Source organism: Drosophila guanche, unplaced genomic scaffold, assembly GCF_900245975.1.
Source record: "Drosophila guanche unplaced genomic scaffold, DGUA_6, whole genome shotgun sequence".
In the NCBI taxonomy this organism is placed as follows: Eukaryota; Metazoa; Arthropoda; class Insecta; order Diptera; family Drosophilidae; genus Drosophila; species Drosophila guanche.
The window spans coordinates 6,969,542-6,982,657 of NW_022995744.1; the positions used below are offsets into that span (position 1 = coordinate 6,969,542).

Below are 13,116 nucleotides of genomic sequence, written 5' to 3' on the forward strand. Positions count from 1 at the left end.
TTGAACAAATTTAGTATTATCGGATAGTTTGTTCAATTGGTTTCTAACGTAATTCAGTGATTTTAGTTACTTTTCCAGAATTTAAAATCATAATTTTCCCCCAAACGATATATCGATGCGCAGTTATAAAACCATCGATTGTGTCATCGATGTTTGAACTTGAGGGCAAATGTACTTCCACACGCGGTTTTGTTGATAAATTAGTAAATAGTAGTAAATTTACGTCTGAATGGTAGGTGCAGTGTGCTCTTTAAAAACAACAAATTAAAGGTACATAGCAACAAGTTAAAAAATAAACAGTGCCAAATTCAAGAGGGAAAATGTGCCAAAATAACACTCGACAACACAGCACATAAACATAACTAACAGCTGTGCCTCGGGAATATTTCATAATCCACATCCCCTTCGTATCGCATTGCAACAACACATTAGAATAAAGGGCAAGGGCAAAACCAGAATGTCATCCACTATTTCGTGACATTTTCATCGATGCAATCCAAATTAATTGACCCGACAGCGAAGACACCAACCCTGCAACCGTGCCTTGTTGCACACTGTGTGGCCTACGTGACTCAGAAACAGTTATCAATGGCGCAACGTGCGAGTATACGAAAGTTCAGTGACCAATTTCTATGCAGCAGCGGCAGCGCAACCCCCGAACCCAGACAGCAGCAGCACTTAACGTTCACGCGGCATTGAAGTTTGAAATTCTCTCATTGTCAGTCAGTCTGCTCCTGTTAAATAACCAGTAAATTAATCAAATAAAAATAGAACTACTGTCGCACGCGATTATATTCTTAGCATAATTGAATAGTGAGATCTCGTATACCTTTTGTTCGCATTGGCTACAGGGTATTTACTACACCAATCGTAAATGCAACGAACCTTGGCGCGGCTCTAATTTGAAAGTTGCTGCAAAAAGTGATTCTAAAGGTGAGGTTGCGCCTGAGTCATTCGATTTTTTGCTTTGTTTTGTTTTGTCGTGTGCTAATTATAAGAATTCGGGTTTCTGTTCCGGTTGCAGCCGGTGACTTGGCAGTTAGAGGGGGCCTGTCCTTCCATTCCATTCGCGTCCGCAGTCACGTACGCCTGTCGACTCACATCGACATCTGATTCGGTTGTCTGTTTATTTGCTGAATTTGATTTTACGCATTTCAAATCTACATATTTGCTGGGCTTAATCCATCAATACTCATTTGAGTTCAATTTTCTGGTTTCTGCAGCACTATGTTGGACTTGATCCAGCCAGGCAGCGAGCTGCTGAGCACCAGCACCAGCAATATCATGAACAACAACAACAACAGCAGCGATGTGGTTGTGGTGCGAGCCAAGCCCAAGAAGGTGTTCAAGCCAAAGGCCCGCATCAATCGCATACCCCAGGAGCTGCTCGATGACCCCGTGCTGCAGCAGGCCATCGGCCGCCTGCCCTCGAACTATAACTTTGAGCTGCACAAGACTATTTGGCGGATACGCGAGATGAAGGCGAAGCGCGTGGCCCTGCAGCTGCCGGAGGGTCTGCTGATGTACGCGATGGTCATCAGCGACATCATCGAGCGTTTCACCAGCGCCGACACCGTCATCATGGGAGACGTCACGTACGGTGCCTGCTGCGTGGATGACTACACTGCCAAGGCTCTGGGCGCGGAGCTGTTGGTGCACTATGGTCACAGCTGCCTGATACCCGTGGACCAGACCTGCGGCATCAAAGTACTCTACATATTCGTGGACATCAAGATCGATCCACTGCACTTCCTCGACTCAGTCAAGCTGAACTTCAAGCCAGAAGTGGGCCAAATAGCCCTCGTCAGCACGATACAGTTTGTCACCACACTCCAGGCCGCCTCAACGGAGCTGAAGGCTGCCGGCTATGATGTGATAGTGCCCCAGGCCAAGCCCCTCAGTCCGGGCGAAATACTGGGTTGCACCTCCCCGCAGCTGCCGGAGACGACGCAAATGATTATCTATCTGGGCGACGGGCGCTTCCATCTCGAGTCTGCCATGATTGCCAACCCGCTGCTTAAGGTTTGTTTTTGCCCACTTCCCACTTGGAGATGCACTAAGACTTTTTCTTTTGTTATTTCACGCAGGCCTACAAGTACGATCCGTATGAGAAAAAGTTCACATTCGAGCAGTATGACCACATGGCCATGCAGGATCTGCGTCTGGGTGCTGTGCAGCGCGCCAAGAAGGCACGACGCATCGGCATCATTTTAGGAACGCTGGGCCGGCAGGGCAGCTCAAGAGTACACCGATTTCTGGAGAAGCGACTGCAGGCCAAGGGAATCGAGACCACAACCATATTGCTGTCGGAGATCTTCCCCCAGAAGCTCGCTCTGTTCGCGGACATCGATGCTTTTGTGCAGATAGCCTGCCCCCGTCTCTCCATCGATTGGGGCTCGGCGTTTAGCCAGCCTCTTCTGAATCCCTACGAGCTCTCCGTGGTGCTGGGCGATGTGGAGTGGACGCCTCACAATGCTTCGCCGCGCAATAGTGCATATCCAATGGACTTCTATGCTAGCGGCAGCCTAGGCCCCTGGACACCCAACTTCAAACCGCCCGCCCTAGGAGAGTGCGAAAACAAGCCCTCAGCCGACTGCTGCGGCCGCTGTACGCGAGCCGAGCTGGAGAAGGACGACACCGGCAAGGCGGCAGCATTGGCCGATCTGCTGGACTATAAAAAGGGATAAGCGCTGTGCTAACTCTGCCTCTGCCTAGCAGCCACACAGAGCCCTCCATCTCATGCGACCTTCTGCTAAGTTATTTTCATGTTAAGGTCGTCTGTCCAAATATAATGCTTACCTACTAATTTAGTTAGTACAAAATTTGATTTTTAAGGCTTCTAATTTAGATTATTCATGTGTTCAGATCAAATTTACATATATATGCGATTTGGGTGTGCTCTCAATGGAATCTTTTTTTAAGTTCTAGCAATTTAGTTGAATTTTCTATGTTTATTTCCCATAGCGATGCAATTGTTATAATAACAGCAACAATTTACAATGCTCTTTAACATTAAAATAATGTTTAAAACAATGCCAACTGTTGAACATCTTTTTTGAGTGAAAGTCTTGTCATCGATTTCATAGAATATTTTGCATGGAATATTTGTTTGATAAATTTAATTTTATTGCAGAAACAGTATCACGTATATTTAAAATATACACAAACAATTACGCTAAATAAATTTGAGCTAAACAATTGGCTATTCGGTTGTATGTACAATTGAACTAAAATTGATTAGATTGGCTAAGATATTGATTTGACTAACTAACTATAGTATATACAATTGAACTATCGAATTGACTATAATTTACAATTATTTAATTTGAAGCTAGTTGGCTGACACTGCAAGCGCCAAGTGGGGGCTGAAGTTCTGGAGTTGTTGATTCCATGTTGTCTTGGTTGGTCCTAGTCCTCGTCAGTTGCACCTCAGGCTCTGCCACGCTCTTGCGGCGTGGGTAGTAACTGTTGCCAGTAGCTGCTGGATGTTGACGGTTAGAACTCAACGCTTGCAGTGCAGGTCGACTACAGTCAGCACAAGCGCTTATATACCATAGCACTCGTACTTCCGCAGGTAGCGATAAATATTAAAAAGGATATTGCCTTTCTAATGACTTTGACCTTGGAGAAAATGCCATTGCTAGTCCATGGAATTCCAGGGAAAAGATAGCCGCGGGCAGACCTGGAAATGTTCAGGGAAAACACTTATGTTGATAGCAAGGAAAATATGCACGTAAGTAGGTAGGTTAGGGCTTCAGATAAAGAATTTCCAGCGAACCGGATCTAATGTTGTTTGTGTCTTTAATATTTGTTTATTGTCCTTAAAAATAATTCCTAGTTTGCAATTAAATTGAAAGCCTGGCAACATTTGAGTTGGCCTCCTTTTACATATAAATTCATAATAGTAACATTTACTACACTTATTAAATGGTAAATCGAGTTTTTTATGAGTTTCTTTAATATTTGGTTGTACATCTAATCAGTCGAGTGTGCTGCCTCACTTTTAATCTCTGTTTAATCAGCGGATTCTTCCCGCAGCAGAGAATTTCCACGAATTGTTTCCTTAAGGTTTTGAATTACTTCGAGCAGTTTCTTTCGATCATCTTTGAGATTGAAAACTTCACGCCGCAGGGAGGTCCTAAAAATATACAAATACAAATTATATTGTAGCCATGGTCTAGTGTATAGAAAAGTTCACAGTTTCTTACACTTCATGCTCCAAATGTCGTACATAAGTGGCATCTTCTGTATCGATGATCTCCACCTCGTCCATGGAGTTCGCGCTGGCTTCCACAAATTCGAGCTGGTAATGTAGTTGGTCTTCCGCAAAGTCCGTTTCTTTAGACTGTTGTATCACGCTGGTTGAGTTCTCATCCAGGCCTTCTAAGTCTGTGGCAAAGTCACACAGCTCCACTTCCACTTCTTGCTGCACATTGCTTACTTCCTTTCTTTTTACGGAGCGCCTCTTTTTCATGGGCGACTTTGTCACCGTTTCGGGGCGCTTGAGTGTGGGACATGAGCCAGTCTTTAGTATGGTTGGATTCTTTTGACTGAATCCAAACTCGTATTGCATATTCCTTTCGAAATCTTCCAACTTAAAGTGCTCGTTGCAAATGCAGGCTGTTCAAAAAGTCTCAATGATTAGTTTCTTCCACTTTGGAGGATGAAGGGTTATACCTGTCAAGGGGTTTAATGCATCCCGGTCGCAAAACTCGATCCATTTTACAAGCTGGGGATTATATTTCGGAAAGCGAAAGTAGCGCCACTTCCTTTTGTTTTCTTTTTCATTGTTATTTCCACAATTTCTAACAGCACAACGCATTTTGTCTTGGATTGGAGCAATAACAATTTTTATTTACTTGTATCAAAATGAATACTATCGATATGCATGGATGTTCGGCACTTTACAACACCTTTTAGTCAGCTGCTCCACATTCATTGTTTTGTTTTGTTTATTCCTGGGTTTATTATCTTATTTTTGAAATTATGTTAAAAAGCAGCAATATTAATAGGTAATGCATTGGTTTTAATTAATGTGTTGCCAAAAATGTGTTTAATATTCCGCTATAGCGTCATCAGTGAGCAGCTCGCGGCCGATCAGACAGCCAGTGACCGAAGGAACCGCCTCAATGCGGCTACGAAAGCAACAACCGACAATTCCACCTGTTGGTCAGCCATCAACCAGGATGCTTTGGGTGGCAGTCTTGCGGCGGTGCAACTATCCGCTGGGGTGCTCCAAATAGCAGAGCCACCGCTGGATCGTGTGCGCAGCCAGCTGAGGGAACTGATGTGAGTAGCGTCAAAAGCATTGCCGTTCGTTCCCTTAATGAATGTGTCTGGTTTTTTGTGTTAGTGGCAAACAAAACAAGATCTACATTGACCTGTCCAAGGAAAAGTACAAGCTAGACTGCAGTGAAGTAGCCAAGCTAAATGATATGGTGAGTGGGGGAACAAGAGAAGATACGAGCAGCAGTCCACTGATAGGCTGTGCCTGCAAATGCAGAAACAATTTCTATTCTGAACTTTATATTTAATTATTTACTAATCATTGGCATTTCAAGAATATTTTTCACAATCGTAATCTCCATTAATCATACATACAATTAACGTGCCGTTTTTTCATTTGTGTGTAAAGACGCACGCAAAACGGAACATTTCACTAATTAGGTATTGGTACGAATAACTGTAATACGCCTGTATGTGAGCGGCAGCGCCTTGTCCTTTACCCTTTAGACAAGGCCGTGCCGAGCACTGGTCTAAAAAGAGTTGCTAAGGCACAATTGGTATAGCATTAAGCATAAGGTTGTTCGGTTAAACGAAATCTTATCACTGGCTATAGGCAAATGCCAATAGTCTGGGATCTTATCTACAGGAAATCCACGAAGCAAAGTAATAGCATTCGTAAAGTACGTGTTTTTATGGGCCATTACTTTGTATTTATTAGATGGGCGACGTGAAGCGCTACAAGGAAAAGCTGACGCGTGTCAAAAGGGAGATGCAGGGTATCTACCAGCGCACCAAAGAGTTGAAGGTACGAAAATAAACTTTATAAGTGCATAAAAACGAAAAGACACAAAAGAAAACACATGCAAGATCTTCACTTAAACGTTTATTATCTTTGAATTTGCGATTACAGAAACGGGCCGCGAACGTGGCGGCATGCAAGCAGCGTGATTACCAGCGCAAGCTCGAGCGGCAGCAGCACGAAGAGTCGCTCATTGGCAGCCAGAAGACGCAGTAGACGCAACCAGCGTCTGGCAGCTTAAAATAATATTTGGATTTCCCACATTAACAACTAACTAAGTACTAAATACACAACACAACAGTAGAACAAAAGTTGGACCATATGGAAAAAAACAATATTAATAATTAATTGTAAAAGTGTATATGCATGTTCATATACATATGTTATGCAGTGTTACATTGTTGACTGTAATTTAGTTGTATAATTAAGTAAATACTTTGGAGATTTCGCCACAGAACGAGGCCACATGCAGGCAGAGCCAGGCCATGCCAGGCCGGAGCAAGGAGCCAATCGAATAAATTTAACTACAAATATTAAATAATATAATCATATGTTAAACATTAAGATTAAGTGGTGTGTGAGAAACAATATTTAAACATTCACAGCTCCAAAAGCAGCGGCTTGATATTTATAGTTAAATTCATAGTAATAATTGATCAGGAAAAAATCTTAAGACATGCATCAGCCTGCTGCACTGGTAGTTCTACAATTAATTAAGAATTGTTCATACTGAAAATGAGGGGAGAGTGTTTTTGTGAGTACGCAGCATGCACGCAGAGAGGTTTCACAGTTTGTATAACTACTAAACTAAAGCACGTTTACAATACAATCATCAATCATCAAACTACATCAATATCCATTCAACATGCAGCATTAAAGGTGGAAAGATGTCGGTGTGGAGTGGTGGAGCATTCAGCGGAACAGTAGAGGTTTGTCCCTTAATCGTTTCTTGGTGGTTGTTGGTGTTACGATCTTCTTAGCTAACTCTACTATACTCCTGATCATTCAGCATGTGCATTGCATCTGTCGGTGCGAGATATTTGACAGTGCCTAAAAGTATCAGAATTTTCATTAGTTAAGTAATAAAAATGAAAGCAAAATTATTAATTTAATAAGCAGGAATTTTCGTTATCAAATCGATGTTCTTTTGTTTGTTTTTTTTTTATTAAGAAACAATATCCAATGGCCATTTATTTAAAGTTAAAAGATCATCTCACTGATCGTGTAAATTAATTTTGAGCTTCTTTTCTGCACCTGAGAGAGCGTCTATGTGTGGTCCAGTAAATGGCAAATATTAACTTAAATATCTATCTGGTAATACGTTATTTAGCTGCATTCAAGTCATTGAAAATTTTAAGTACATTTGCCACATTCTCGGTAGCGTCTATTTTCTATGGCTCTTGCTTAATACTTCTATAAATTCATGGAGCTATCATCTATGGATACCGAACTGCTCATCAGCTCAGATCGACATCGCTGAACCCGTCATTTTCTTTCTTAATTGAGCGTACTTCAGGCGTGTCTTTTGGCTTAGCTGCCTCCGAGGATGTAGATGCGGAAGCGGAACCAGTTGACACCCTACCCTTACCGTTTTCATCAGTGCTGCCATTTCGCTGCAGGAACATCTGAATGGAGACATGCACAACGAATATGATGAAGGCGGCAATGCCGAAGATCTCGAAAGTGGTGCGCGGATCGCCATTGAATAGAATGCCGCCAATCAGGCTGCCCATGGAGACGCCAACGCCCTCGAATATGGCACCCACCAGACTCTGTGTGGAGGAACAGGCAGTATAAGAACCGATTATGATCAACATCTTCGATGTAACGTACCTGCATGGTTGCCTCAGTGCCGGGTGGTGCCACAATGCTGGCATAGGAGGCCATTGTAGCGTAGAACAGGCCAAAGGTGACGCCATTCAGTAGCTCTATGGGCAGTATGTACCAGGGATTCTGCAGCATAGAGTACAAAATGAAGCGTACACCAAAGCCAAAGAGCACCAGGCTCATGGCATTCACATGCCCGATGCGCTTCAGTATCCAGCCCGACAGGAAGAAGAACGGCAGCTCGCCGCCAAAGCATTGGATGGCCATGACGAGACCCTCCAGTGTCTTGATGGAGCTGCCACAGCCCATGTACTGCTTGTCCAGCAGCTCCAAATACAGGAACAGAAAGTTCCAGATCAGCGCCGTGCCAAAGCCAATGGCCACGCACCACAGAAAGAAGATGACACAGCGCAGGGAGAGAAACATTTGGCCAACATCCTTCAGTATGTTGGAAGACAAGTGTGTTTGGGTGACCTGCAATAAATCGTTAGAAAGGAAACAGAATGGATAGAGCTGCAAACTCACCTTCAGCTTGGAGGAGGCAAGCACATCGAAGCCCATTATAACGAGCGCCATGCAGAACACAACCGTGTAGTTTTTGTTGGCACTGCCGTTCGACATGTGATCGACCAGGACCCCAGCAAGTAGCGCAAAGATACCCCAGCCAAGCGAGCCGCACAGCCGCTGCTTGCCATACAAATGATGGCGATCGCCGAGGATGCCAAAGCAAATGGCATCGCCAATGCTCACCACCACGGCCATGCCCATCCAACTGATGATCAGCATGCCGAAGAAGAACCAGAACTGAGGCTGTGCCATTGCGCTCATCGTGTTGATCACGGGGCTCTCAGAGAGCTGCTCCTTCAGGTAGTCATCGTGGCAGTCCATGCGGCAGCTGGCGTTGAAGTACTGCTTTCCCGCTGGACAATAGAGCGGCACGCTTTGGCCTGCCACCTCGCCACGATCTTGGGGAATCATGAAGAACAGGCAGTCAGCTTCCTCGACAATGTCCTTCATGTTGATGCTGGTGCTGAAGTTCAGCTGCGGATTGGTGCGGTTTGCCGCACAGTTTTCCGTTTGATTCTTCAGCCAATCCTCGCACACAATGTCCCACATGAAGGGCTCGGCGTCGCACTGCAGATCGCAGGCGAGTGTCTGATTTCCGTAGAACAATTCCATATTATTCTCCACGCACTCACCGTGCTCCGAACAGTGCCTAATGCTGGACACGCCTGCGTGGCAGTGGAACTGCACCTGGGGCAGTGGCTTGTCTATGGCCGGCACAAACATAATCATAAAGAATGCAATGCCAGTGATCACTTGTCCACTGAGGAATAGCAATCGATGTCGATGGTAGCTGCAAGTGGGAACAATGAGAGATCGAGTCACGGAAAGGGTGAGAGATAGCTCTATTTACCGATCAGCTATGTAGCCAAAGAGCGGCTTTGCCAGCATTCCAATGATGGGCAATATCATGTACATGGTGCCCACCACCACCGAGGAATAGCCCAGCTGCTGGGCCAGTGTCGGCATAAAGGGTACAACGGGTGCGGTGCCTGAAAAGCGAGAACAGCATTTAGAACATAATAGATAATGAGAACAGAGACAAATGTTGATAAGCTGATAAGTAACTAAACTAATCTACATAAGCGTATTCATATTTATGCAGCTAAATCTGATACGTTCTATGTGTGTACATAATGCCTGGGCATTTGGGGCAGCCTAAACGGGGTGTTTACTCGCATGTCTGATAAGAAAAAGTGCACCGTAAACAAGTGGAATTAGACAGGCGTCTGCCGTTTGTCGAAATGGAATTAAATGTTAATTGAATTGAAAGAAGTAAAAGCGAAACTTTAATTGCTGAAAGTGGTTCGGCTGTCGACGGGTCTTAACTTTTGATAGCACACCGTATGGGATGGGCACACACACGACGACGACGACGACGACGACAGCAGCAGTGGCCCTACCTCGATGAACATTTGAACATTTGGCCTAACCCATACCTTTGACATAATAGCAGACAGTTGACAGTATTGCGTTGCGTATGTTATCTCCATTGACAGTCTGTGTTTACCCCACAAAATAGTCTACTAATTGTAGTGAGCTTTTATCTTCACACGTACAGAATAACCATAAAAGATAACTATCAAGATGAATTCTCCATCTTGTGGCCCCACTCTCAAACGAGTATTCAATATTCAATCAGCCACCAATTAGTCATATTAATTGCTTAGTTCAGCGTGGAATTGCTTGCCACAGCTTTTTCATCTTGTGTCGCCAACTGATTCGACGTCTACTCAATTTGTTTGATTTCAATCGAAACACTTTCCCTTTCTCGTTCTTTGCTTTTGGCTTATCGGTGAAGTATCCCCCATTGTTTAGTGGCCAATCTGTTCGCTTTGAAAAGTGCGCTATCGTGTTGCTTATCTGCACTTTAGTCGCTCGGTTCAATGTGACTTTTACCCTTCCAAAATCTGAATTCCGCATGACAATGTGCAGGGCAGAACACTACTTTAATTAATTACTCATGGATACTCACCGGCATTGAACAGAAAGTAATGAGCCTTCATCGGCAGCAGCTCCTTATCAATGTTTGTCTTCATTTTGGCTTAATTATACTCGAGGAACCAGCCGCTACGCTAACGAAGATCCAATAATAATTGCGTGTTGTTGATTGCAATTCGTTTGCTCGTTTCCAGCTATTACTATGGGAATGCTATTACCCGTGTATAAACATTTACTTATTATGTACGTCTGTACATACGATTATATACGAGAATTCCAGCTATGCATGTGCTGGTATGGGTAAGCGCGATCACGTTTCTCCAACTCCAATTGGATTTCGATGCATCAGCATTTAGCTTCTGTTGGAACTGCAGCACTTATCACACAAAGTCTGTCCGAAATAATTATCCCAACCGCTTTTGGAATACTTTGCAAAGTCTCACATTTCCATTGGGGTTCATATGCACGCCGCACCACGAGTCAGTCAGTGTCATTCGCGCCTGGCAAGAAAAATACAAGTGGCCGAAGTTTCAGCGGCTGGCTGGCCCCACTTTGTATATCGACATCTAATTCCACCGAGCCGTGTAACTGTGCATAGTGTGTTCTCGGCTATCCGCTTATCTGTGGCACGTTATTTGTTGTAAGCTGAATAAATACGCCCACTCTACCGCACATGACCAGGGCTGGCTGGCTTTATTTGCAAATAATAAATTTAAAAATAAACCAAAATAGCAAACAGCTGGTCGGGGATGGTAGAGAATGCAAAGTACCGCACGTGATAGGTTCTATTCATTTCGATACGCTACCTATCGGTCTTAGGAATCAGTCTATCGGTTTTAAACAAGAGGTGCAAGTAACTAAAGTGTAGACAAGCCTTATTATTGTTATTCTTAAGCCTAATTCGCTTCAGCCAAATAAAATAGGTACAAAGTATTTAAGTCAATCACTGCATTAAAGCAGGCAAAAATCTTGCTAGCAAGGTATATGTATATTTCATGAATTTACAAACATATTAAGGGTTGCTTCAAATTATGGTGACGCGCTTTTTGTAAACCAAATTTGATGATTTTGTACCATTTTTTGTGTGGAACTATTGTACTTAGAGCTACAATGACACTATCCATAAAGTTTAGTCAGGGCAGAATGGGGGAAAGTGCTGCAGAGGCACTCAGTCGTAAATGTGACTGTAGTGCTGCTGGTAGACGTGTATATAGTTCTCCTTTTCCTGCGGCGTCATTTGGGCTATCAGCTTGTCATCCAGCTGATCCAGGGGATGAGGCCGTCCGGCAACTAAAACAGTAGGCACATCGTCGGCTTCCTCCTCGGACTCCGAGTTGCTGTAGTTCTCAAAATCGAGATCGGCTGCAGGTAGGAATTTACATTGAGACTACATCCTGATCTAAATCTGAGCCACTTACGTATCTTGGCGTTGTCTATGTCCTTCTCGTCGTCACTGGAATCGCTCGAGTTTGCATTCGAAGAGTTGACGCGTATTCCCTTCATATGGGGCTCCTTCTGGCCGGGCTGCTTTTCATGCTGCAGCAGCACCGACATAATATCCTCGTTTTCCTTGCGGTTCCGGTGTCCGGATGTGCTCGACGTTTGGGCAACGTCCTGCAGAGCACCCTCCGCCGCATCCGCATCGGTTATCACAGTGCTCTCCGTCATCCAAATGGGCCGCGACTTGCGCTCAACCACATTGTCGGACGTATCATCACCGCCAATGGTCACATCGACACGCGCCTCCTCAACGGCAAAGCCTTGGTTTCTCGTCGCCTCACCTGACCACGCCATGCCCTCGGGTCGTAGGGCATTCGGTTTCGTAATGCCACGTATCGTGTCTATGTCCACCGGTTCTGGCTCGAGGACTTCCGGTGCCAGCTTGATGCCCTCCACCTCGCGCAGGAGATCATAGAGCGGCTGCAGTTGCTCATTGAAGTGGGCCAGCATCAGGCGAGAGTCTTTCTTCGGCATTGCCGCACTGTCCTCCTCAACCGAGCTGCCGCAGTAAGTGCACCGAAACTCCAGCGTGGCCATGTCGAACAGCTGGTCCGCCTCGAGATCCGTGAACGTCTTCGAGCACATCGAGCACTTGAAGCTGGCCCGGCTGGTTGCATCCCGTTCCTCCGTCTCCATCCGCTTGCGCATCAGGTCCAGCTTGTACTTGACCACGTTCACAAATGTCTTGTAGTTGATGAAGTAGTAGTTGACCTTCTGCGCCTTGCCGTCCGGCCCCGTTTCCATTTTGAGTCTGATCTGGATGAACTTGTCGGTGCGCAGAGTAGTGATCCGCGCCCGCAGCTGCTTCTTCTCGAACCTCAGCAGCTCGCCAATGTCGTCCTCCTTCATGCAGGGGTTCCGCACCAGCATGTCAATGATCAGGGCATCTTCCAGCGAGTAGAATCCTCGCACCACCAGTCGCGCCAGTTGCTTCAGGCTGCTGGGCACCTCGGTGACATAGCGCACCTCTTTAGCCGGTGCTGCGTTGGATGCAGCAGCTGATGTCGACGACATCTCGTGTATCTACGCCTGTGGTGCCACCAAATAGCATCCACGCGCTTCGCCCAGTTTTCCTCTCAACCGCAGGAGGGGGCGTTGATTTCGTTACAGGCAGCGGGCAGGGTACCTACGACTATACATTTTTTAACGTTTTGAAGCCATATGTATCCTATTTACCCTGTTTTGTTAAAATTTCAACTTATGTTCTTTCAATGCACTGCAGTAGTGTGACCGCGGATTTATCGACAAAACGACCGGCT

At 45.1% G+C, this 13,116-nt stretch overlaps 5 protein-coding genes across 9 annotated transcripts; 2 read left to right on the forward strand and 3 right to left on the reverse strand.

Moving 5' to 3' along the window:
* The first annotated feature begins 130 nt into the window (after positions 1-130).
* On the forward strand, positions 131-2,905 carry LOC117580080 (2-(3-amino-3-carboxypropyl)histidine synthase subunit 1). 2 transcript variants are annotated; one of them, XM_034266329.1, is made up of 3 exons: positions 131-270; positions 1,224-2,022; positions 2,088-2,905. In XM_034266329.1, exons 2-3 carry the CDS (start codon positions 1,228-1,230, stop codon positions 2,685-2,687), a joined length of 1,395 nt encoding a protein of 464 aa, XP_034122220.1. In that variant the 5' UTR covers positions 131-270; positions 1,224-1,227; the 3' UTR covers positions 2,688-2,905. The 2 variants fall into 2 exon arrangements, with proteins under 2 accessions (XP_034122220.1, XP_034122219.1); XM_034266328.1 differs by lacking the exon at positions 131-270 and adding an exon at positions 432-933.
* Positions 2,906-3,304: 399 nt separating this feature from the next.
* On the reverse strand, positions 3,305-4,871 carry LOC117580086. The gene is made up of 3 exons (XM_034266339.1): positions 4,678-4,871; positions 4,209-4,620; positions 3,305-4,138 (listed from the first exon to the last, which is right to left on the reverse strand). Exons 1-3 carry the CDS (start codon positions 4,820-4,822, stop codon positions 4,015-4,017), a joined length of 681 nt encoding a protein of 226 aa, XP_034122230.1. The 5' UTR covers positions 4,823-4,871; the 3' UTR covers positions 3,305-4,014.
* On the reverse strand, positions 4,666-11,062 carry LOC117580078 (major facilitator superfamily domain-containing protein 6-like protein B). 3 transcript variants are annotated; one of them, XR_004573536.1, is made up of 7 exons: positions 10,392-11,060; positions 9,270-9,408; positions 8,378-9,209; positions 7,859-8,326; positions 7,614-7,797; positions 6,756-7,075; positions 4,666-4,677 (listed from the first exon to the last, which is right to left on the reverse strand). XR_004573536.1 is itself a non-coding variant. In XM_034266324.1 (6 exons), the coding sequence occupies exons 1-6, from the start codon at positions 10,453-10,455 to the stop codon at positions 7,002-7,004; spliced, it is 1,761 nt and encodes a 586-aa protein (XP_034122215.1). In that variant the 5' UTR covers positions 10,456-11,060; the 3' UTR covers positions 6,097-7,001. The 3 variants fall into 3 exon arrangements, 2 of the variants coding, with proteins under 2 accessions (XP_034122215.1, XP_034122214.1); XM_034266324.1 differs by lacking the exon at positions 4,666-4,677 and having other exon boundaries at positions 6,097-7,075; XM_034266323.1 differs by lacking the exons at positions 4,666-4,677; positions 6,756-7,075 and having other exon boundaries at positions 7,148-7,797; positions 10,392-11,062.
* On the forward strand, positions 4,872-6,563 carry LOC117580087 (biogenesis of lysosome-related organelles complex 1 subunit 6). Its single transcript, XM_034266340.1, has 5 exons — positions 4,872-5,012; positions 5,071-5,289; positions 5,354-5,438; positions 5,945-6,031; positions 6,137-6,563. The coding sequence occupies exons 1-5, from the start codon at positions 4,987-4,989 to the stop codon at positions 6,239-6,241; spliced, it is 522 nt and encodes a 173-aa protein (XP_034122231.1). The 5' UTR covers positions 4,872-4,986; the 3' UTR covers positions 6,242-6,563.
* A 228-nt stretch (positions 11,063-11,290) lies between the features above and the next one.
* LOC117580081 (general transcription factor IIE subunit 1) lies at positions 11,291-13,092 on the reverse strand. Of its 2 annotated transcripts, XM_034266331.1 has the most exons (3): positions 13,034-13,092; positions 11,776-12,983; positions 11,291-11,719 (listed from the first exon to the last, which is right to left on the reverse strand). In XM_034266331.1, exons 2-3 carry the CDS (start codon positions 12,869-12,871, stop codon positions 11,526-11,528), a joined length of 1,290 nt encoding a protein of 429 aa, XP_034122222.1. In that variant the 5' UTR covers positions 12,872-12,983; positions 13,034-13,092; the 3' UTR covers positions 11,291-11,525. The 2 variants fall into 2 exon arrangements, with proteins under 2 accessions (XP_034122222.1, XP_034122221.1); XM_034266330.1 differs by having other exon boundaries at positions 11,776-13,070.
* Between the last annotated feature and the right edge of the window lie 24 nt (positions 13,093-13,116).